This window comes from Phaethon lepturus, unplaced genomic scaffold (assembly GCF_000687285.1).
Source record: "Phaethon lepturus isolate BGI_N335 unplaced genomic scaffold, ASM68728v1 scaffold48848, whole genome shotgun sequence".
In the NCBI taxonomy this organism is placed as follows: domain Eukaryota; kingdom Metazoa; phylum Chordata; class Aves; order Phaethontiformes; family Phaethontidae; genus Phaethon; species Phaethon lepturus.
The window spans coordinates 1-24,732 of record NW_010560814.1 but is presented as its reverse complement, the minus strand read 5'-3'; the positions used below and the strand labels follow the sequence as shown (position 1 = coordinate 24,732).

Below are 24,732 nucleotides of genomic sequence, written 5' to 3'. Positions count from 1 at the left end.
GCTGAACCACTGTGTCCAAGCCTGGTGTCTGTGATTCTAGGGTGAAGAAATGCTAGAGGGGCCACAGGAATGGCCATGATGTTTCTGACCGGGGCCCGTTTAGCGTGGCGTTTGTTCTCGCACAAACGCCACACTTGGATGTCTGGGGAAGATTAAGAACACGGTGAATTTTCTAAAACGTTCTGCACTGTTCTTCTGTCTTCTGACGATTTTCAGCTGTTGGGGATCTTCTGAGCTGCTTGGAGTTTGTGCATTTCGGGATTGTTCCTCCATATGCTTACCGTGTCTCTCCCTGGGCCCATGCAGGTTTCTTTGATTTATGATATCTTTTGGTAAACAGTGCACAGGTTTGCTACCATTTGCGTGAAGAGCAGTCTTGCTTTTGCTGACTTTGGTTCTTGTAGAAGAAGGTAAACAGTCAATCCCTACTCACCAACTCTAAGCCTCCTATGATTTCTTTTTTTTTTTTTTTTTTTTTTTCTTTTGGTACTCCTCTCTTTATAAAATACCCCTCTTCCATTATTTCCTTTCCAGGCTGAAGAACTTTGGCATTCCTTACACTAAAACTGTTTCATGGGTTTGCTTGTCCTTGTTATCCTTCTCTGAACCTCCAGAACCCAGGATGCTGGGACAAGGGATGTGTTTGTTCTTAACTCAGATTTTCTGACTTGATTTGCTGTGAGCTCTGTTTAGCACAGGGTGGGGAGGAAGCAAATATTTGGGGTCAAGAGGGAGCTGTGAGAGACTCCTTCAGTTACCACTGTTCTTGAGGGGGTTAAAAACCCAGAGCCTTATCCTAAATTGCTTGTGTAAGTATTTGAAATATCATAGCAAAGAGTTTTGGCATGCTGCGCAGGCTAGGAGATGGAGAGAAACAGGCAGAGATGAGAGATCAGGCATACCCTTGTAACAGTGGCAGTAATTGTTGAGGGGAGAAAATAAAAAGGGTTACAGTGGAATTTCTGTCACTGGGGAAGAAATACCAGGACTTGGTATTTTCTAAAAGGTACCTTCTGCTATAGCAGGTACTCAAAGTATGATTTAAGATAGTGACATCTTGTGATCTATTCCACAAAGGTCAGACTAGGGAATGACACGGCTGGTGTTTGATCAGCTAAAATTGATCTCACTGCTGAAAGAATCAGATGGGTTTCCAAGGTTTGTCTGTTTTCCCAGGGCCTGAATTTTCAGGAGGAGTGAGTACTTGCATTCTTAATTATATTTAAATGCAGATGCACTTAACACCTCTGAAAACTGGCCCCGGGAGGAAGGGAGGAAGGCTGTGGAGCAGTTGGTTACATAGCACACAGTGAGGCTGTGGCAGGTGTATGTGTGCAGGAGGGAGAAGGGAAGTGAGAATTAATGTGTTGGGAGAATTACTGAGGAGGGTTGTCATATATCTGCTGGGGTAATGAAGGGAAATACGTCTGTGTGGTTAGTGAGTCCTTCACTTCCAGGATCCACTGGCTCGTCATATTTGGGGTAGTCTGAACTTGGCCAGGTCGTGCCAGCTGCCTGTTGAGTCTCACTCTTGCTGAGCATGGGTGCCCAGTGAAGTTACTCTGAGCGCCTGCAGGGGATGTGCAGCTCCTTGGAGGTGAGTTTGGTAGCGTATCTTGTCCTGGGGGAAAGGTTTGGACTCTTTTACAGGTTCTTCTCTTCAACATTTCGTGGGAGGGCTGTAGATCAGACAGACTGGATCCTTTACCTCTTCCTCCACCCAAGTTTCCAGGACCCACACCCCAAGTGCCAGCGGCATTGTCCTCTGCAGCACACAGGTTTATCAGTGCCATAGTCTCTCTCCCAAGCTCCGTGACTCCCTGTAGCTCTCTGGGGATCTCTGCCCACAGCGGGGAGGACAAATATTCTCTTTGTAGTTTCAGACATGAAGTTTACACTTGCAAAATTTTTATCTCTTTAAGGCAGGAATATTCAGAAGCCGAGTACATAAGGAGTATGAACAAGTGCCTTTGAAATCATGCTGCAAATGTTTTAGTCTCCAAGCAGAGGCATGAGGGAGTCATTTTCAGAGATTCTGCATAACTCAAGCCTGGTATCCTCAAGGCAGGCTTTTAATTTCTTTTCTTCAAAAACTTCCATTTTGTACTTGACATACGCTGTCAGGCATTAACCTAAATGCTTTGTAAAGCAGAACTCCTTTCACCTGCATTTAAATAACAATACAAAGTTAAGCCAGATCTTTTTTATTTTGTAACACTCTCGCTCCCAGCTTTCCACACTGACATTTCCTCACGTCTTGGAAGTCTGTTGTGATGTCTGTGATGCGACTTGTCAGGTCACACTTGGTAGCAGTAGCGTGTATAAACTGAGTTGCTCTTTTCTGTAGCTCCTGAGGATCCGCATGATGAAGTGCTGGCAGTCAGCAACCCATCAGATGCTGATGTCTTTTCTGTACACAAAAATAGGGCATGTGTCCCCTGTCTTTAGAGTCTTTGTGATTTTTTTTTGTCTATGTTTTTGACCTATGACCTTGTAGGCCTCAGCCGTGCTCTGTTGACAGGCTGATTTTCCTCACTCTGTATTGTCCTTGAGTCTCTGATGTAGTGGATAGTCAGGAGTTTTATGATGGTAGTGTTGTGATAGATGCATTTAGATACTGACACTTACCTGAATGGGGTTCACAAGCAATGCTGTCTGTCAGACCGTAGAAAGACCAGTGGGCAGCTTCTCTTCCACCCATCTGCAAAGTGCTGCTGAGCCTACGTACACTCAAAGTGAGTAAAAATGCACTGAACTTTCTTTTTCTGCATCCCCTCATCTCTTGAATCACCAACCCTTTCTACCTCCACCTTTTGCATAAGAAACCTGGAACTAGCTCTGATTGTCACCATACCCCTCCCAGGGTGTGCCTTCATAAACGGTTTAAACCTGTCGAAGGTGTCCATGCTGCTACTAAAAGAGGATGTACTGCCTGACCTCCTGCTGAGCCCAGCTGGGTGGTCCCAGTCCCGGCCTTCAGCCATCACGAGCCCAGAGAGTCAGGAGCTGCTTTCCCTAGGCTGGTATCTAGTGACCTCGGCCAGTGCAGGGCTGGTGGCAGGAACATGTGGACGATGAAGGATGGTGGAATCGCACTTTTTGGCAACAGCTTCATTGTAGGTTGGTTTAAGCTGCTCATGGAGCTGTGCCCAAATCCAGTACTGGACTAATGTTGTGTCTGTTTTCGGGGGGAGCTATACAGAGTCATGTGACTATCATGATAAATTTGTTGAAGAAATTAAGGTTAGATGTGTGAAACGGTTGATTTTTTTTTTTTTTTAAGCATTGCTTGGTTCAAAAATGTATCTGGTGTTTTTTCGGGGGGGGGGGGAACAAATAAACAAAATAAAAACCCCCAAACCAACAAACAAACATCGTGCAGCTTAAATTCTGTGTTGGGGATTTTTAGTGTTTCTTAACAGAAGTCTTTGCTTTTTCTTATTCCCACCATTTTGTTTCTTAACTTAACCTGAATGAACTCCATCCAGCAGAGGCCTGAGAAAGGCAGTGTGAAAGCTTTTCTTCCTGTACTTGGATTCTTCTTCAGTAACTGAAAACAGGATGTAGAATTTCCGTAAGAACTGGGTTCCTGACCACACCGTTAGATATCAAGTGTCTGAACAGTTAGTCCAGGCAAGTGACAGAAAATCAGAATGACCTTCTCTATCTGATCTAAGGATACATGTGGCATTCTTGCAGTTCCCAGTAACACAGCATATTTTGGTAGTGTGTTCAAAGATTGGCATACTTCAGCTATGCTGTGCATTTTGATCTGGTTTATGAGTTGATAGCACAAATACCTGCATGGAGTATACATCTGCAGGTGACCAGCTTAGCCAGAAAAACTCTTTCACATGTGGTGCATAGGGGGGAAAATGCTATCCAAGGGAGCACTTACCAGATACTTTATTATTGTCTTTATCAAAGTGAAAATGTAGAGTACTTCCCCCCTATTTTAAAGAAAACCAGGGAAAGTAATTTGTTCTGTTTTTTCATGTAATTCACCTTGCTTTTCTTTGGGGGTGTAGACTTCTTCTCTTTTAAGTCCATGGTCACTGTTGCGTGTGGTAAGACAGACAAGACCGCACTGGCTGATAAATCTGGCAAAGCCCAAAAGGGCCCTGCATTTCCACCTTTCTTGTATATGAGTAAAGCCAAACTCTGGATGGGGACAAGGTTTCTGGTTGCCGAGTCTGTGAACTGTCTTGTGCAAGTTGGAATTTCTGTGGAAGGTTGACTTAACATTGTGTATTTGCATAATGCTGATCATGCTAGTGGGGAACTAGGCCATACTGTTGCCAAACAGTCTGAAGGATATAACGCAATTCTGGGCTTCTTGTGTTCACAGCCAGTATACCCAGCAAGTTGGTAGTAGCCCACGCTGAAGCTTCTATTGCTGCATCTTTGCTTTGGCTGTTATTCACACTTCATACATTGAAGATAGCATGTGTACTTGCACACTGTGCAATTACTTCTCTGATAGCTGTAGACCTCATGGATGGCCTATTTAATTAGGGCTATTTAATCTGCCCTGAGGCAGTAGGCATCCATTGCTTGCAGGCAGTCTTGTCTAGCTAATAAATGTGGTTCATAAACTTTTGCTCTGAAGGACAGTAAAGCACTTAGCTGAAGATGTCATATTTGCCTGCTGACTACAGTTAAACTAAGGTAGTGTTGATGTGAAGTAGGACTTTGGTCTGTCTTGTGGATAGCCCAGGTGAATAACGTGCTCCCAAGTCCATCTTGTGTAGGCTGTTGGAGGTTGGTGAAATAGCAGTGGGGAGAGACAGTTATTAGTGGTAAATGAAAAGCAGGTCAGGAAGAGTCGACGGTTTTGATGACACTGCGAAGTAGTTATCCAGAGGGCGTGAGAACAAGCCTCTGTCACAGAAATGATGATCACTTCCTGTTGTCACAGCCATGTCAGTATTTCACTGTGACTATCCAGGGCCAGAGTACATATATGGTTACAAGTAATTCCACAGCAGGTATAGATTATGTATGTAGATCATGTATGCAGAATGCAGGAGAGCACTTGCAAATATTTTCCTGTCTGAAATTTTCTGTGGAATTCCTTTTGAATGTTACACTTCGAGCTTTGTGTAGAGCTCAGATGAGAGCCAGAGCCCAAGGTAGAAGGAGATGCAAGGAGAAAACAGCTCCCCTCCTCATAGGAGCCATTAATTTGGCTCATGAAACCATACCCCTGTGGCTGCCCTGAAGAAGAATTGGGGGTCACTGTCACTGCTAAGTAATATGAGATTAAAGGAATCCAGAACACAAAAGTCTTACACTTCTCTAGTCTAACTTCATAAATCTTATGAAACTTCAATCCTGGATATTTTTGTATAATTGTACTGCATTACAGAAACACTTTTCTTCTGCCTTAAGCAAGCTACATTTTGAAAGTAAGAGTACCAAACTGATCTTCTAGGCCGCTTCACCTTCACTGAAGTCAGTTGAGTAGCTGTGTGGGTTTTGTTCCTGTTTCACCTCCTAAACCCAAATCAAATGAATCTTGACATGTGATTCTTTCATTTTTTTTCAAGTATTTGCATATGGGGGAGTTTGGTTCATCCTGTCAATGCTTTCCTCTACGTATTGACTTTACTTTCAAGTATGTTATCAAGATGTTGTATGGTTACTTTTATAGTTACTTAACATGCTCTAAATACAGTCTAATAGCTGTTAGATTGAATAAGAGCTGTTCACTTTTTTTTCCCCTTTTCTCCAAAGTATTCTCCTTTTGTGTAAGGAAAATTATTTTAAACGGTTTTGTGTTTTTTTAATTCCTGTACCACTTTTATTTCTGCTTTGCATTTGTGTAGCAGCATTGAAGAAACATAAATTTGGGAATTGTATATCTCCTAAAATTTAAAAATACTAATCTGATTTATAATATGAAATAAGATTAGCCCTGCAAATGAAGTTCTTTGCCCAGCTGCCAATGTACTGTCTTGGAGAAGTCAGAGGTCTATAGTTGTATAGCTTGTTTTGAACTTTAGGCATTTGGGCAGTCCCTCTTGGTTTTGACACTACTCTTTACCTGTGTTTTGCATTTTGACAAACACTTTCTGGTATTGTAGTATGGCAGTGTGAACTGTCATGTCCAATAAAGTAAGGAATGAGTCTATGATTGTATAAAACTTCAAAATGCCCTAGTGTAAAATCTTAGAGGGATGCGGTTACTTCAGAGCCCTAAATTGCTCTTGGAAAACTTCACCCAGGCATTTATGCAAATCTTACACAAACTGAAGCAGGGATTGATATCTCAATGTCAGTTATCTCCTCCAAGAGCAAAGCCATGTATGGTTTAATAAAATTAACAACTGTTAGCTTTTTGCTCGGTCTTAATATGTATTTTACCCTTGTGTAAGGTGATGTTCATTTGTGTCTGCAAGAACTTTGCTTACAGAGGCATTCGAGTTGCATCATGGGGACTTTGTTTAGAAAGTCCAGAGAGGTGGTAGATGCCCCATCCCTGGAAACATTCAAGGCCAGGTTGGACAAGGCTCTGAACACTCTGATCTAGTTGAAGCTGTCCCTGTTCATTGCAGGGGGGTTGGACTAGATGGCCTTTAAAGGTCCCTTCCAACCCAAACTATTCTATGATTCTATGAAAAATCATATGAACCGTTCCCCAAAATGTGACTAGAAGAAATTAGATTGTTTTCTCTCATCTGTTTTCCTTTTCACTTCTCAAAACACAAACCACTCTCTTCTTTGGAGAGGTGCTCAGGATAATTGCATTTCTGTACTTTACATTACCTAGGGATGTACAAAATTATTTCTTGACATCTAACCAGCTGTTCAAAAACAATGTCAGTGCATGTTACAGTTCTGCCTCAAACCCAAAAGGGAACGTCGTCTTTGTTTTGATCCACAGACAGCTGAAGATGATGTTTGCTCATGCACTCAGTCTATCTCAGAGAGGCTTAGGACACACAACATTTGCACTATGTAGGGCATTTTTCTCATCACAAAAGAAAAGCGTGTGTAACCAGTTTACTTAAGGGTAAAGACAGAGAAATAGGATCGTTGCAGCTGGGTGCTATTCTCCTGTCCAGCTGATAAATATCTTAACTTGTTCATAATGTGTGTTAAGGAGCAAAGCCAGGTCCTTGTCAGACCTGAAAAGTGCGTTCATGGTCCCAAAGACTGTCAGAAACCTGTTGCTCCTCACAATAGCCTTGTCTTGCCTACTTCTAGTTACAAGGACCCCCCATCTTTCTGTTCTCTCCTTCCTTCTTCCCCATGACTCCAAATATTCACATTGCAGATAACTGCTTTGCACCTGGAAAAATGTGGGAGAGTGCTCCCTGGGAGTCACTCACCTCCCTTTTCCCTGGATAAGGTTCACAGGAGCTGGAGGCAGAGGCCATCCTGCCTGTCAGCATCCCCTGTTAGCAGAGGAATGGTGGCGCAGTCTCTGTCGACAAGGCACATGAATCTAGAACGGCTTTCTCTTACAGGCTTGCTGTGCCTTGGCAAACGTCACCATGACCTATTTCTTAAGTACTGGTCTCCACCCGCAGAAGTACATCTGTTTTCTGGCCGATACAAGGTTATCAGTTGATCTGAATCCTTCCTGTGTCTTCAGACAGCACCTACAGTGAATGCCAGGAACCCTCTGCCTCTTGCTTTACTGGACATGCTCTGCACATCCTCCCTGCTCACAGCACTGCGCATCCCCTCCTTACAACTTCCCTTCAGACCAGAGTGTTCAATGTAAAGAGTCTTCTAGTCACCCCTCTTTGGTGCTCTTTCTGGGACACGCCGTTTCAGCAGTACTCTAGTTTCAGTACATTTCAACTATTGCCATATTGTTTTCTAGCTGACATTTAGAGCTAGAGCACTGGGTCTGTTGGCTGCATCTCGCTGTTCCTTTACAATAATGTGTCAAATTTTCCTTGTGACAGTTGGAGTGCATGAAGTACCTCCCTCTGAAAGTGAGTAGGGAGGGGGGTTTGTCTTTTGGGTTTTTTCTTCTCTCCTTTTCCTAAACCTCACTGACCTTTTAAACTAGATCTTTCCTTCTCTCACTTCTCAAGCAGATACTCACAAAGGAAACTTTGAATGCAGCAGCGCACGTCTTGCCATCTTAAACACAAGAGCTGCTTATCTGCCTGGAGCTTGGCACTCTTGGTGAGCATTCCTCATGCCCTGTGCTGTCCCTGAAGGCCTTTTGTCTCCTGCTCTGTGTTCACCGTGTTGAAATGTCAGCAAATAAAGTGGTGGCGATGCTGCCCTGGACAGCGTCTCCTTGGAAGGCTCCTGGGAGGAGGAACCCCGCTGCAGGGAGGCCCTTTGCCCTCACTCAGCTGGAGGGCTTTCTGGGTGTGCAGGCACCTCTGTGTGTCCCATTGCCCAGAAGTACCCTATTGCCCACATGCGAGTGCTGTCTGTCCTCCAGCCCTGTGCACGGCAGCGGGGGAAGGATGGCAGTGGGTCTTCTGTTGCTTTGACTGTGGTGGGAAAGAATCGCTTCATGTTTTAGTGCAATGCATCCAGGTGGTAATAAATTCTTAAAAATGTAACATGTAGCATTGCTTTGTGCCTCTGCAGAGGCGCTAAAGCCACATTTTGGGGAGGAAGGATTAAATAAAGAGGGAATTTAAGTTCCTTGAAAATACTTGCAGGTTTTCATGTAGAAGCTGCAGTTTATGAATATTGCATGAATATCAGTAGCCAAATTCTTATTTAAATGTGCCTTAAAATACCTTCTCCTTTTATACCAGAAGGAGTTACTACCTTTTTTATATCAGTTCTTTGAACTGCTTGTCATTTTTGTTGGGGCCCTGTGTTTTCTAGCGATCTCTTTATGCCTTTGAAAGACTTGCTTGGAAAATAACTACTGGAGAATCGCAATCAAATTTTTATTGGGAACAGAGAAAAGTTATTCAGGGTGTAGATATTTCAGAATCATGTGCCTGGATTTATATTGATCGAGGAATTGCTATTCTCCTATGGCAGGAGAAGATTTACTAATGAAGGAGCACAAGTGTGGTCGTTGTGACAGCTGCCTTTTTGTTTCAGGTGACTTCAGCAGTAGAGAAGGAGGAAGCCAAATGATAATATAATTCAGTAGAGGAAAAATATGCAGAAGTAAAGGTGAGGGCTTGGCAGGAGGCTGTGGGAAAAGCGGGAAGCAGAACAGAAAAACAGACACCTGATGTTGTGGAGGTTTTTGTTTGGTTTTGGTTTTTTTTTCTTCTCCTCTTTTAACATGGTAGCAGTCCACTACTCAAATCTGAGCAGGGAATGTTTCTGTCTAACTTCCTGCCTTTTCCTCAGGAAACAGATCTGATCAGATGACTAAAAACTTTTTCATGGATGTGAACCGCAGCTGCTGCAGCTGCAGCTGGCTAAAGGAGGGAATGGGGCTGGGATAATGTCTCTTCCTAGGAAGCTGCTGCGGCCTCTGGGAAGTGCTGGGATTGCAGAGTGGAGACAGGGATCTGGTCACTGTGGTGGTGGGGTTCACCCACACTTGACAGGAACTGAAAGAAAGACTTTTTATTTAAAAGTAATAATTTTAATGTGAATGCAGTTCACTTTGAGAGCCGTGAGAAGGTGCTCGTGGACACACGATTAAATCCCATATGCAACTCTGCACGTAACAGCATTGCTGAAAGTTATTAAAATGTTGGTCTAGAAAGCATAAATGGAAAAAATTGTTAAAATAAATTGATTTATCTTCCTCCTTCCTCCTCTACCAACCCAAGCAGGCCTTTTATGTTCTTGAGGTCTCCGTGTCTTTCTAGAATGACTTAAGTGTTACTTATTGTGCTTCATCTCTGTCAAGATAGTTGGTATCAGGCCTCATTCACTGATAAGGGAACTACTTGTTTGCTTAATTTCTTATCAGTACTCTGATGAGGTTACTCCAAGTGATAACTGTTCTCCTCTTGAATTTATTGCGTTTTAGATTCTTGTAAGCTACCTTCAAGTTTTCACTCCTTAGTCCTGGTGCTTGGCTAGACTGTAGCTAATACAGTTTTGTTTCTTCTAACAAATCTGTCATAGAGATGTAGGACTGGAATGTCCTAAACCAACAGTGACATATTCAGCAATGTGGAAAAATATGACTAGTATCTTACAGTTTTAAGGAAACCCTCATTATGGCATTGCACAAATTAATGAGGTCTTTTTGTATCTTAAAATCTGCATGTGGTTTTCCTTCCTCCATCTCAAAAAGGATATAGGGGCAGCCTGTTTGTTCAGAGAAATAGGAGTCAAGAAATAAGTATGCTAGAATTAGTCAACCTGAAAAAGTGAAACAACTAAGAGTAGATGTTGGAAGTTGTGACATCATGAATGGTATGCAGAAGGTGCATATTTATTTGTTCACCCTTAAAATAACATTAATTAGGATGTTCAGTGAAATTAATCAAGTATAAAGTACAAGATAGGAAGCACTACTTCATGTAGCACATCATGATACTGCGGGGTTCATTAGCATCGGACTGGTGTGAAGGTCTTTGAAGGGGCTGGGCAGTTCAGTGGATGCTGCTCCTCTATGTTGGGAAATCCATGATTTCTAGAAGCTAGAAAGATTTCTCTATTTACATGCCGCCTAAGTGTTTGTTAAGACAGAGATTAATGAGTAAAATGGACTTTTGGTCCAAGTATGCCATTGCCTCTATTCTCTCAGGCTGCTGAATTTACCTGGTGTGGGAAGTGGTCAGTCCTTTGGCCCCTTATTTGCTTCAGCATTCCTTGCTACCATGACCAGATGTCAGCCTCACTGATGGCTCAGGAACTGTTGTGTAGGTTCAGCTGTCATTGCCAGTGCTGTGAAACCTCACACTGATTTTGGCTAGCAGCAGGTTAGTCTAACATTGGTGTTGATGGTATTGTCTTGCAGTGGCATGTCCTATGTCAGTGTGAGCAGCCTGGGATTCTGTTGATACTTCTTGACCTAGTCAACCTACTTACACAGCTATTTACATAGTTGCAGAGGTGTAATTCTCCTATCTTGCGTCAAGGTCTTTTGGATGAGAAACCGATTGACCTCTTTTGTCATACTCCTTCAATAATTGCTTTCCAAACTATTCCTAGGTAACTTTTTTGTAAGGTTTCCCATAGCGTTGCAAAATGAAATAGTCTTGCAAAATAGTCTGCTAGGAAACTGAGTTAGGTATTAACATATCAATAAGGGCAGAAGAATTTCCGTTCTAGACCTATCTGTTTTCAATAGACCTGTATTTTCTTGCCTGCTCTCACTTGGCATTCTTCTTCTCATTGCTCATTAATTTTACTATTTTTACACAACTCTTATTTTACATGTTTCCTGAAATCACAGAGAGGCTCAGTCCACCCACTCCACCCTTTCCCTAAAAATGCAGTGTGATCAAATTTGCATTAACACCTAGTCAGTTCTCATGGTTGTATGATCCCATCTTCAGTATACATGCAGTGCAGGAAAACTTGGGAGGCAGAGCCGTGAATCACTTTACCACTAAGCAAATATCTGAGTTCAAAAAGTAGCCAGTGGTGGCTTTTTTTTTTTTTTAAAGCCTGTGGAGAGGTGCAGCTCTTCCATCTAGTTGTGTCGGAAAGAAATGTGGTTGCTGAGGACTTCATCATGCCTGCATGTGCTCTGGGTGCCTTTGGGACTACAACTAGAGCTAGCTGCCTTCAGATCATGTCAGAAAACATTTGGCTTCCTGAAGGAAAAATCTGGGAGGATAAGCGAACTGGAGATACAGTATATTGTGGTGTTTTACTTGCTTTGCCAGGCTTTCCATCCCCTCCACTGTAACCACTCATGTAGAACATAATTTGTGACCTTGGCCTCGCTACATGTACAGTAAGTGGGGTTAGCAGTACCTGAGATTTAATGGATTCATTGGAAATTTCTCCTCTGAAGGTCTGAATTTTTTAATTTATAATTTTAAAGCTTTATAGCACAATTAGAAACATAGACTAGTTCAGACTTTCCAAAGTGATATGATGTGGTTTGGAATTGCCAAAGCCTGCCAAGTATTTATGCTGAGTTTAATGATGGTGTCCGGAACACCTTGTTGGTTGGATTTTATTTTTACAAAAAAAAAAAAAAAAAAAAAGAAGAAGAAGAAAAACTACATCCATTCCAAACAAGAAGTGTCAGATTTTGGTTTTGGAAGACAGGTGGGTTCACAGACTCTGACTAGTACTTTTAGCCTCTAGCTAAACAGGCTGTACAACGTATCTTCTTGCACATAGATGTCAAAGGAAAGCAAGCCATCTGATTCTTTGGCTCCTTTAGGCTTTATTAACCTTTGTTGGTAAAAGGACTGTATTATGTTTAGTCTAAACTTGGCTTGTCTTTTGAACTTTTTCTCTTTTACTTGTCTCTAGTGTTTTGGATTTTCAACTATGTGTGAGTATCTAGCTCACTCTTCTGTATTTCACCACAGTTGTGTTGGGGGCCCTACTAAACAAACAGTCCCACAATCCTGTCAGCCCTATAGTGTATTGCATGTGTCCTTGCAGCACAGTATTTCAGGTTATAACTTTTCAGTGAATAGTATTTTTTAAACTCCAAACTTACACAGTTACATTGTATTTTACAGGGTGGGGAGAGAGGTGTGAGAGAGAGGAACATCCCCTCCCAGGTAGGAAGCTGTAGAGGGGAAAGTTATCTGTATTGTTAGAGTATTTTTTGGTTGTCTTATGCCACGATGGCATAGTGGTTGCTGTCATGGTCAGCTCTTAGTCACTATCCCACCTTCCAAAGACAGAGCTTTGGAACAAAAATTCTTAACTAATACTAAACTTCATAAGCTCTGCAGAGAAACTGCTTATTGCATATTATTACTCCTCCCATCCACACACAGACTTAAACTTTTTCACATTCAGCAGGTACAAAATCTCTCCCTCTCCCTGTACATCTCTCCGAGCTACTTTGTTTTTATTCCACCCCAGCCCAAAATCTTACTGATGCATGTCTAGTTCATGTGAAATAATTGTTCTTAATGGTTTCCTACTTTGTGTGCTGTTTCGGAGCTAAGCAAGAGTTAATATATCTGAAAACTTGTCTACGTTTTCGAGCTAGATAAAATGATTTACTAGAAGATGAAGTCTACCTGTAAACCTTTCATGTCTCTCCAGTGATAGGTCACAGGCAGCTTAGGTAGTTTGCCTGCGTGGGTGTGATACATAGTTCTAGTTATCCTGGAGTAGTTGACACGGTATCTTCTGAGTAGCACAAAATAGTGTGAACTCACTCATTGTTAGTGGGGGAGTTTCTTTAGGCAGGATTATGTCCATATTGGCAGTTGTACATAAATAATGGATTAAGGAGACATCCACTGTTTGCCACTTCTTTGTCTGTCATATTGGCATTGTGTTTCTGATGGTTAATACTGTGCTCTGCTAAACTCGTCATTACCCGTTTTTCCATCCTTCACCACAGACTGCTTTGATTTTGATCAGAGGAAAATGGTGTGACAATGGTGGAAATACCAATGGTCAGAAAAAGGCAGCAAGAATGCTAATGAAAAGTTTTACTATGGATCTCCAGTCTCAGAGGTGAAATGTCTGAGATCATTGAGTGATGCTCTGTTCCGAAATGCGATCGGGGAAAAGCCAACATCGTCCTGATCTTCCTCTTCCTACCTCTGTCCTTCGAGTCATGTGTATTATCCACGTGTACTTAAATTGTTTGTGTTTAGTCCCTGAATGCTTTCTGACTGTATCAAGTTGTGGGAAAAACGCCTTTGCTGTCGGTGACGTCACTAACCATGGCGCTCCTCGCGGCTGTGTCCCTGGCAGGTGGTGGGTGGGGTACCCCTGCAGTAAGGCCTGGATGTACGCTGAGCTGCGTGCCCCAGGCTGGGCTCTCGTGGGTCTCTGTTGACTGAAGGAGACGGTCTCTGACTGTGGAGCCTCTGGAAGACGCTGAGGCAGCTCCCAGCATTAATCTCGCTGTGGAATGGGCTGGCAGAAGGGTCAGGTGCAGCACACTTCCAGGCCCCTCCTTTCTCCTTGTGTACATTACAGTGGGGCAGGCGAGTCCTCGCCCTTCTTTTTACTATCTGCCTCTTGCTCTCTGGAAATAGGAAAGGTTGCAGCAAAGCCTGAATGCAAGTCAGAGGCCCTGCGCTGCCATCTCCCATTCTTTCCTCCCTGACCTTCCGGAGCTGCCGGCTTGGACCACGGGAACCCCAGGAGGGCAGCGTCTCCCCACTCCTGGCCCCGGCTGCTGGCTTTGCCGGGCCCAGCCCTGCCTTGCTTTCTCACCTCTCTCCGTCTCGGCTGGGCTGCAGCACCCTGACGGAGGCAGCAGGACCTTTCCGAGGGGCCGGGCCCGAGCAGGCTGGGCGAGCAGGGCAGCCATGCTCGGTCTCGCTGCGCCCCAGCCCCACTCCTGGAGCTGGGGCTGCGTGCCGCCCTCACCTCCGCCAGGTACACGGGTCTGGGTGTGGAGGGTTAGCCCCATGGGGCTGGGGGGCTGGCTGGGCAGTTGGCATCCTCCCTGGTCCTCGGCCTCGCTCACCCTCTGCTGTGGTGAGAACTGGAAATAGCTACCCTGCTCACACTGCTGAGAGCTTACCTGTGCCTTTTGGGTCCTGCAAGCGTTTCTGTAAGTACAGTGAGTTTTGTGTACTGCAGCTGATTGAAAAGGTCTTCTGAACAAGCCTTGTGCTTTCCAGTGCTTGACTGTATACTATATGCATGCATGTTTTGCCGGACTCTTGGCATACATACTTTTACCTTCAGAGTTTAAAATAGTATTTAAATATGACGTACTGGTGGTGAAGTGGTGATTAATCACTGTTTGTTGTGGTTGTACCAATGCAGTATCAGTGCGTACATTCATCTGCTGGTTTCTACCTCAGCTCATCACACAAAATACTTGTATCCAACAGCTGAATTGTGTAGGAATCACGGAGAAAAACATGGGAGTAGTTCTGTATCAGTGTGCTCTCATGTATGTATTACTCTTGCAGAGTTCCTGAATGACTACCAAACCTGCTGTACTTGATGAAGTTTTGCTTGCCTTGCAATGCAATTTTAAGGCCTAATAGATATTTTTGATGTGTCCTCTTGTTCCTGTTCGCAGCTGCAGATCTCTTTCAAACCATGTTGATAGGCAAACATCTTGAAGGTCAATTACTTGAATAATTTTTTTTTTCTCCTTAGATGACAATCAAAACAAAACCAATGAAAAGAAAGAGAAAAAAATGGTTTCTCAGAAACCCCATGGTACCATAGAATATACTGTAAGTATTGGTGTGTGCTTTGTTCATGTCTGCATTTTGAAAGTGGAGTTGTTGAGGTCGAGAGGGAGCCAGTGTCACAAAACTGAAAGCACTAGGTGAATACTGGCTGCAGTTTGTACCCCTCTCAATAGGGATTGCTCCAGATATCATTGTGTGGGGAGAGCTAGGCTGACGTCCTGAACCACTGTTCAACCCAGGTCCTCTGCCTCTTCTCGCAGCTGTCAGTCCTATTTTTACTGCTGCACAATGGCTCTGGAGTAGAGCAGTCAGTTTTCATATTCTGAAAAATACTTCCATTCCACAGTGTTGCTTAGGTCATCAAGTAGTTGGCCTGTGCTTGATCCTGAGATGACGTGAGACCTCTTTCTCTAAGCTGGAGCAGGGCAGCAGTGTGCTGCTGTGGTGGCCCGGAGGACTGGCTCTGCCCGGAAAGTCTCTGTGTGAGCCGGCCAGGTCCCTGAGCAGGGGCTGCACCCCACCTTCCATCACGCGGAGGGACTGTGGAAAGCTTGTGCCTCAGCTGGGGGCAGCACAAATGCCTGACGTGCTGCGACTGCTGAAGGTGTAATGAACTTTCCAGTGTGCGTCCTTTCTGCACTTGCCAGACCAGTTCTGAATAAGGTGATGCTGCTTTAAAGTTTTAGGAGAAAAGGAAAGGGACATCTGTAACACCTCTCCATTTTATCTACTGTATAGCATGAGAGAATTTTTTTTTTTAATTGATGTTTGCTTCGCCTGTAAGCTATTAAACAGGAAGTGTGTTGGGATCATCAAATCTGTTCCCTGCAAACAGTCTATTAGATGGTTTTAGTTCAGCTGGTGTGCTGAATGTGTTCACTATGGTATCTTAAGCTTCAACTCTTTCTTCAGGCTGGAAATCAGGACACCATAAACAGCATAGCATTAAAGTTTAACATCACCCCAAACAAGCTTGTGGAGCTCAATAAGCTTTTCACGCAGACGATTGTGCCAGGCCAGGTAAGTCTTTTATGTTTTTTTTTTAAGATGTGAAACCTGATTATTTGCTGTGTATCTAAAAGCTTTTCACTACTTTCACATATCTTTTAGGTACTTGGATACAAGGATAATGGACAGTAATTTAAATCCCTCAAAGGGGAACTCACTAGATCATTACCTGGAGTTGGGGGAGGGAGCTTTTTAATTGCTATATCTGACTTCTGTTATTTATTTACTGTCATTAAAGCTTAAAGATGACTCTGAAGCTCAAGAGGGTAATGTAGCTGTTCCAACAGAGTCGAATTCTTGAACAGCCTAGATAAATGCTCTATATAATACATTAAAGAATTAGAGAGTTAGGTACAGTAATTGAAATGGCTGTTTGCCATTATATTGAGGATGAGCCAGTCTCCTGTAAGATGGGAAATAAATGGAGATAGACTATTTTTGGGAAAGGCAGGTAATGGAAATGCAAATGTGAAGGCCAACACCTCGTTCACGAAGCTCAGATCTTTATTTCTGCTTCACAGACACGAAGAAATTGAAGTATGCATATTTGCAGATGGGGAAACTGAGGCACAAAGAGATGGTGCGACTTGCTAAGAATACCCAGCAAACAAAAGCTGGGATAAGCAAAATGGTTTTATTTTTCTGAACTTTTTTAGTTTAAAACTAAACTGTGAACTTTTTTTTTTACTTTAGAAGTATCTTTCTTTGCTCTGACAGTTACAGCAAATGGATCTGTGTTTTTATTTGGGGTGGAAGTCCAAAGCTGTACTGCACTTTTAGTACTGCTGTACTAAAAATCTTGGATGTTCACTGTGAGCGAATGTGAAAATTCAAACAAAGCATTATGTTTTTTAGACAGTTATATTAGTGTAAAGGTTTGGTTTTAAATGTAGTACATGATGCTAAAATGCTGGTTCATATAAGGAATATTTTCTTAAATTTAGAGATGCAAGTATGTTTTTGGAAACAGACAACCTGTAGCAAAGTGTTACAAACTTTAAGCACTAAAAATCCCCAATGTTCAACAATAGCCTTCTCTTTGGAACAGTTTGCTGTTACAAGTTAATGACTGTTAGTAGTCATTTTACAGTTACTTGTTTTGTAGTTGTCATAGTTGTAAGTCAACCTGGTGTTGTAACTTTGGGGAAAGAAAGGAGGTTTTCATTCTGTGGAAAATGTTTTATTTTCTTGCCTGTGCTGCAAAAGAGAATGAAGAGCTAGATCCTGTAATTAATTAGACCTGGATGGGCTCTGCATTGCCACCTATGAAGAAAGACTCCAGAATAAGTAGTTGTTAAGGAGTGTATTGCAATCATGAGTAACCAATATTGGGTTGTCTTTCTAGTAGAACATAGTGTTTATAGTGAGTAACTTTTTAAAGCTTGTGTCTTACTGTTTTGACATATGTGTTTGTATTTAGATTCTCTTTGTTCCAGAAACAAGTGCTGCGAGGCTGTCTTCTTTCAGTACCGGTGCTCACGTTTCTCCTTCATCATCAGATGCCGAATATGATAAACTCCCTGTAAGTCAAACATTGGTTCACTGGTCTTACGCTCACAAAATAATTTCTGATTCTGAAGCTGAGATTCAGAGCTGTGTAAATAGCAGTTTTTTGAGGTTACAGTTCAGCTGTTGTATGTAGTGTTGTTAGTACTGAATAACATTAATTTCAATTTGCTGTGCTAAATAATTTACCATCTCTTTAAAATATGCCACATTACGGGAATTTTGTCTGAGCGTAGAAACCCAGTACAAGTTCAGGTGGGCCCAGAGTCTTATCAAAGCAATTGAAAGTGGTGTAGTGTGTAGTTTCTAAAAGAAAGTTAAATAGGAAGAATTATTTAGCATTTCACCCTGGAGATTTCTGTGCTGCTCTGCAGTCCAGAGCCTTGATTCTGCACTACGATCCTTGAGCATGGAGGCTGTTAGTTGAGTCTGAGCAGTCAGTTTCTTTCTAGTTAAGCGTATTATGGTGGTACCCATATATAGACTTGTCTTATATAGACAAGGTCTGCTGGATTTAATCTGTGTGAAGGGCCTTGGCGTAGCTGATCTTTCATTTTCCTTAGAAGGGTGGTTGGCCATGATGATTTTAGATGGTAGTTTTAGGGCGTTTAGCTGTCATTGATGTTAAAGCAGTTAGACATTTCAAATCCATAACTAATGAAAAGGAAAGTGGAGAGAAGCCTGGAGTGAATAACTGTACTACCTTAACCTTACACCTCTGTGCCACCTGCATTGGGAATCACACCAGCGCACTGTGTGCAGAGGTCTTCAGTGTAGATGAGGTGGCAGGACTAGCCCTCTGTTAATGAGAGTACCTCACTGAAATTTGGTGAGCTGACTTGCCTTGGCATTTTTTAATTTCTTGCCTGTTATTTGTATAGAGGTTTTTCGTAATGTTAGGAGCTTTTTCTTCCATACAGGATACTGTAGGAAGTTTATGTATGTATGTATATACATGACTGCCACTTTTCTTCCTTAAGCAAAGGGAAAATAGCTGATTGAACCTGGCCTTTTAGTTGCCCAAAATCTAAAAGTATATGTTTCTGGTCCTGTTGCTCTGCACTGAACTTTTTCTTTTTTTAAGGATGCTGATTTGGCAAGAAAGGCCTTAAAACCAGTTGAGAGAGTTCTGTCATCTACTTCAGAAGAGGATGAGCCTGTGGTTGTTAAATTTTTAAAAATGAATTGTCGTTACTTCACCGATGGTAAGGTAGGTGGAACCTGGCTGTTAAGCATTGTTTGAGATTCTTTAAAAGTAAAATCTGTTTGGATAAGTGGGAGATGAATACTGGGAGAGTCAAATATGCTCCACATTTGTAAAGAATGTAAATGTTTGGTGGCTTTATGTACCACTGCTGTGTTTATTGGTACCATGATGATAATGCTGTATCATTTTGTTCTTTCAGTTATTTAATCTGTTATGATAATTGCATTATGAAAGAATACCCATCTTCATTCTCTTACCATGTCTTACCAGAATTATCTCTTTAAGAGTGTATTGCTAGATACACAGGCAAAACTGCACTTTAGAGTTGTGACATATCAGGATTAGTTGTCCAGTTCCATCAAATTTTGCAACAACTTTATAAAACAAGCACACGCCTATCTATCTCATTTATGACTTTAAGCTAAATTTTAACTGTTTCCAGGGCAGTGTTTCCAAATTTGGCCATGATGCTTCTCCACTTGCTAATGAATGTCATGCAAACTCTAATAAAAAGATAAATATTGCATGATATGACCTTTTCTTTCTTTTTCTTGCAAGTGTTCTTATAACATACAAGTTCCCACTGGGACTGAAACCCTAAGTTTTACAGCAGCTGTTTTAGAAGTGAAGGCATAAAGCTTGGGCAGTATTTTAGCCCTCTTTTCTTCTCAAGGTTGCAAGACACTGTTGTCTTGAACTGTCTAGTTTGAAATATCTACTCCTGTTGACTCTGATTTCAGTTAGATGTCTGCATGTTTGGCTTTTCAAGTTCTCTGGTATTTATAATACTGGAGATGCTAACCATTGTAGTTTAAACAGATTTTTCCCTTAGTCCTGACTTCTGTAAGATGAATGTGTTTACACCTACAGTGTTTGGCTTCTGTTCACATTGAGTGGATGTAGGCTGCATTTAACCACTCTGCAATTTTTTAGTCTGCTGTTCTGTAGAAAGTAGTAGAGGGCTACTTTGTCTTGCATATAAATTAGGGCAATACTGTCGCTTTGTTATGTGATGCTTGCTATGTGCAGAGGATACAGATTGCCAATTTTATGGCTGTAGGACTGAAAAAGTAATTTGCAGTCAGAACAATCAAAAGTGGGATGGCTTCTTTGCCAGTGTAGCTAAAATCCCTTGTTGCCTTGCTTCCTTCAGTGGCTGGCTGGGAAGTACAGGCTACTATTGCTCTTCTGGCTAAATAGTGTTACATACCTGTGAAAGTAGCCTCTGCACTTGGATTCTGATTCTTTCATCCAAACACAAACCAGGCTTGTGTATGTGAGTCATACAGAAGCAAATGGGAAGTACATACAGACTTTGCTTTACAAAGGAGTGGGCCCACTTGCCAGTGCCAGGCCATCAGCTTGGCATCTCCCTGATTTTAAAAAAAAAAAACAAAACAAAAAACAAAAAACAAACAAACCGAAAACAAGCAAACCAAGCTTGTGGTTCTTTACCTGCCTATTTGTTAGCCTTCCTTGACTTGCCTTGCACATGACCTTGGATAATGAGTAGTATCTACAGTGTGGGTCATTCCTGTTGATCGGCGGCTCCTGTTTGTCAGATGTCATGATTTATGCACAGCTTTGGAGTTGGTCTGGTGAATTTTGTAGCAGGAGGAAGACCCTGGAAATCTCCTTTTTAAACCGTGAAAAATGGTCAGTTGCCATAGGTTGAATGCTGAATAATGGCTGATGCAGCCTCTTACTGAATCTGTGGCTAGTGTACTTTTTGAAGAATTAAATGCATCTTCTATGGCTGTGCAAAATATGCTTGGATCAGTGGTAGAAGCTGCTTCCAGACTGGGAAGAAGCTGTTTCATATCAGGTCCCTATATATAGAAGCTTTTTGCATGTAGCTCTTGGAGAGTAGATCAAGGAGGCCTGTAATGTAGCTTAGCATAGTAACTATGACATTTCCATGAGTAGGATTGCCTTCAGGTGCGCTGGTTGCATGTAAATTCATGTATTGTATGAGGGTGGCTGCATCTAGAATAAAATTGTACTTTTTTTTTTTTTCAAAACCACTAACCTATTTTGTCAGAGATTTGATTACCAATCTGCAGTTTTAGCTTGTAGCAGACAGCACTGGAAATTGAATAGTTCACATGTTCTTCTTCCTTATCAGCCAGGAGCTTGGGTGTCACTAAGTAACGTACTCTCCTTACAGTATCTGACTTGACACGGTTTGAAACCAAAATATTTCATTAGTAAACATTGCATGATGGGGTATAAAGAGGCAGGAGAGAGGTTTTTCTTTTTAGGCCAGTAGCCAAAAATCCAATTCCAAATGATAAATTAATTACTTGTGATATGCTAACTCTTCCTTCTCCTATTTTAGGGTGTAGTTGGAGGGGTCATGATAGTAACTCCAAACAACATCATGTTTGACCCACATAAGTCAGATCCTTTGGTGATTGAGAATGGCTGTGAAGAATACGGGCTCATCTGCCCCATGGAGGAAGTTGTATCGATAGCTCTCTACAATGATATCTCTCACATGAAGATTAAAGACGCATTGCCATCGTAAGGAGTGTTCTTCCCTGAACTTACGTTTACAGATTTTTCAGTAAGGGTCATGGAAATGGGGGTAGAGTTTTAATGCAGCAGAATAAAACAAACCAGGGGAGGAAAGTGCCACCAAAGGAATGATTCATTTGTGCTGTTCTTTGGCTTTCTTTTCAGAACACTTCAGTGGCAGTAAAGAGAAATGGGTCATGAATATGGGAACCACAGTGCAAAGGAGATCAGTAACAGTAATTAAAAGCATTGGTGGCATGCCATGGTTGGGCTCTTGCACTGCCCGGTCTCTTGGGTTATTTCAGTGGAAGTGAGGAGGGTTAGATTTGGACCATTTGCTGTAGACTGTTGTGAGAGGAGTATTTAGAACTTTAGATTATAACAGCACCTTAACTGCCATCTTCAGGTCTTACAGAAATACCAGTCTGTGGAATACTTCCACTTAAGAACCAGGAATGTGTTGGGAGTTAGGATTTGTAATGCGTAACAGACTTTCTGGGGGGTTACTTTCATTTATAAGTAGTCTAGGCACTGCTTATATATTTGTTCTAAGCAAGTTTGTCCTTGTAGGCAACACCTGTTTGATCAATGAAATTCATCTACTTCTCTCCCATTTTCTCACTTCAGGAAAAACTTTCTGGATACTTGCTTTATGCTCATTACTAGAGTATCTAGTAGCTTCCTAGTAACTTTTTAGTGATGAGAATCTTGTATTCTCATTTACCTCAGACTTTTTAGCAGTAATTAACAGCTGAAGTTCTATGTTGTTAAGTTTTTAAGAATTTTCCATTTTGAAATTTTTTAAAGCAGGACAATTATAGAATGAAATCTTCGGGCAAGTCTGCGTTCAAACAGTACATTTGAGTAATGGGGAGAAAAAGAAAAGGAAAAAAACCCAACTCTGTTGCTTGTTACTGTTTTTGCAGTAAACATGTTCAAACAGGGGTACGGCTTATCTCCAATTTGCGCTCTTCTCGAAAGTACATTTGTACTGACTCCTTGTCAGGTGTGGGAAATAATAATATTAATATGGTATGAATCAAATTCCAGCAGCTAAATACATGTTCTGTAGTTTTTTAGTTACTGAACTTCTGATGACTTGCACATTGTTGTTACCTGTGTACCATTTCTTCACCCATGTGGCGTATTCTGCCAGGTGGTTTACTCATTTTTTTTCTCGGTATTATCCTTTCCCCATTTTTCTCCATTTTCTTTAGTCACTTATTTCCACCGATGTATGTTTATTTTGGAGAAAGTAATTTTTTGTTGAGTTTCAGAGCTTAAGTTAAGTTGGTATATTATTTATTTTTTTCCTTTTAATTTTTTTTTTCCGTTTCCATTTTGCTTTTAACATTCTATGTACATCCATCATTTTCCCTGACAGTGACATACCAAAGGATCTTTGTCCTCTGTACAGGCCAGGAGAATGGGAAGACCTATCCTCTGAGAAAGATATCAATCCTTTCAGCAAATTCAAATCACTTAGCAAGGAAAAGAGGCAGCAGAATGAGGATCCATCCATTGCTCTGGGTGCCAAACAGATAAAGCCTTCAGATAAGGAGAAGTCTGCTGATTTTGAAGTTCTTCAGTCATCTGAGAGTACAGGCTCAATCAAATCAAAGTCGCTGGAGTTTCCCAGCAACATCACTGCCACTGAACATTTGGAAAAGTTTGCTGCAGATCCATGTGCCAAGAAGCCTTCTGGAGAAAAGAATGCTTCAGACATCAAAACCAAAGAAAAATCTTTTTTGGGAGAAGGAGAGGATGACTTCATTGAGCTGGAAAAGACATCATCTCGTATGGATAGAGGGTTGGGCAGGAAAATCTCAGTAATGGAAGGCTTGCTGGCTGACCCCAGGGAGTTGGGGAGAACTAAGCAGCAGGTAACCAAACCCACTACAGAAGTCCAGGAGCACTTGACAGTTGATTCCTTGGAAAAAAAGGACAGTGTTGAACCTAAAGCTGACTTAGACTTAGAGCTGTGTGAAAAACAAGATGTTATTCCAGAAGTAAACAAATGTGTCAGTTCCCCGACAGGTAAGGTGGAGACTGCATTGGACACTAAGAAAGAGCTAGAGAAAGATAAACTTATTGAATTTTACCTCAATAAAGATGGGAATGGGTCTCAGTCATCTGAAGACTTACACAAGGCTGAAATCCAGAAAGGTGAAAACAATAAAGCAATTGGCATAGACCTTACACTTAGCTGTTCAAAGTCCCAAGCTAATGAAGTCCATACAGTTAAAAGTATGGAGCTTGATTCCTGCTGTGTTGGAAGGAAAGCACCTTCATTAGAAATCAGCTCAGCAGCAGCAGAGGAAAAGGATCTGAAAGAGTCTGTGGACTCTTCATTAGTACCAACTATAGACAAGACCTGTCAAGAAACACAGTTAGACAATCAATCAGAAATCAGACTGTGGCTGCTGCAGAAAATTCAAGTGCCAATTGAAGGTAGGTCTGTGGTTATCCTTGTTTCCTCTGAGACTTGGACAGCATTATGACGGTAACCTTTGAATTGATAGCCTTCTGCTCTAAATTTCCTCTTTCTATAATACCTGGTCTTTTATCTTTTTTACTCTTGTATATGATATTTTTATATTATCTGCTATTTAGAAGAAAAAAAAAAACAAACTTCAAATTCCATAAGCTGATATTTTGATAAGTAGCTTGTGTGCTCTTTCCATATTCAGTGATCACTGTTTATATAATGTTCACTTCTGTTTACTGGCTTTAGGAAGGACAGTGAAATGTCATCCAGTTGCAGTATTGACAGGGACATTTCATGGCCTAGGAATTGTCACTCCATATTGGTAACTTTTGTTGCTTCAGTGAAGTCTGTCTGTATTTCTAATACTATCCAAACTAGTAGTGCATTGCTATGAAGGGTGGGTACCAAAGTATTCTTGACACTATTTGCATTTGTCCAGTGTCTTTCATGCTGTGGAAACCCTTAAAGGAGTGATAAATAGGAATATATGTAGGGTCTTAACTGACTGGTCATTTTGTCCTGATTATCATAAATTCAGGCTGTTACTGGAAAGTAAGTAACAAAATGAAATCTCAGCTTAGGTAGTGTGTACACATAGTACTATTTCTGCTACAGCCCAGTGCCTCTAAGCACTAGTCCATCCTGGAGCGCTGATGCTCCCCTCGTCATAGTTTAATGAACCAGTGGACATACCCTTGATTCACATCAGGTGGTGGGGGCTGACTAGAGTTGAAGTCTTTATTTTAAAAACAGTTGTTCTTAAAATGATTTTTCCTTTCTTTTGGAAAGGTTTATATCTCACTAATTGTATTTGGTGATCATCCTCATTGAGGAAGGGG

General features: G+C 41.7%; 1 protein-coding gene across 2 annotated transcripts in view; it reads left to right on the top strand.

The window, feature by feature from the left end:
- The window catches only part of LOC104625981 (nuclear receptor coactivator 7), a 53,518-nt gene extending 29,476 nt beyond the window's left edge, over nucleotides 1-24,042 (top strand). Inside the window, exons 3-8 of one of the 2 annotated variants that reach the window (XM_010293774.1) lie at nucleotides 15,130-15,209; nucleotides 16,080-16,187; nucleotides 17,596-17,697; nucleotides 18,766-18,891; nucleotides 21,227-21,411; nucleotides 22,790-24,042. In XM_010293774.1, coding sequence (XP_010292076.1) covers nucleotides 15,130-15,209; nucleotides 16,080-16,187; nucleotides 17,596-17,697; nucleotides 18,766-18,891; nucleotides 21,227-21,411; nucleotides 22,790-23,906 — 1,718 coding nt within the window. In that variant the 3' untranslated portion in view covers nucleotides 23,907-24,042. The remainder of the gene's footprint in view (nucleotides 1-15,129; nucleotides 15,210-16,079; nucleotides 16,188-17,595; nucleotides 17,698-18,765; nucleotides 18,892-21,226; nucleotides 21,412-22,789) is intronic. The other variant, XM_010293775.1, reaches the window with a different exon arrangement.
- Nucleotides 24,043-24,732: the final 690 nt, after the last annotated feature.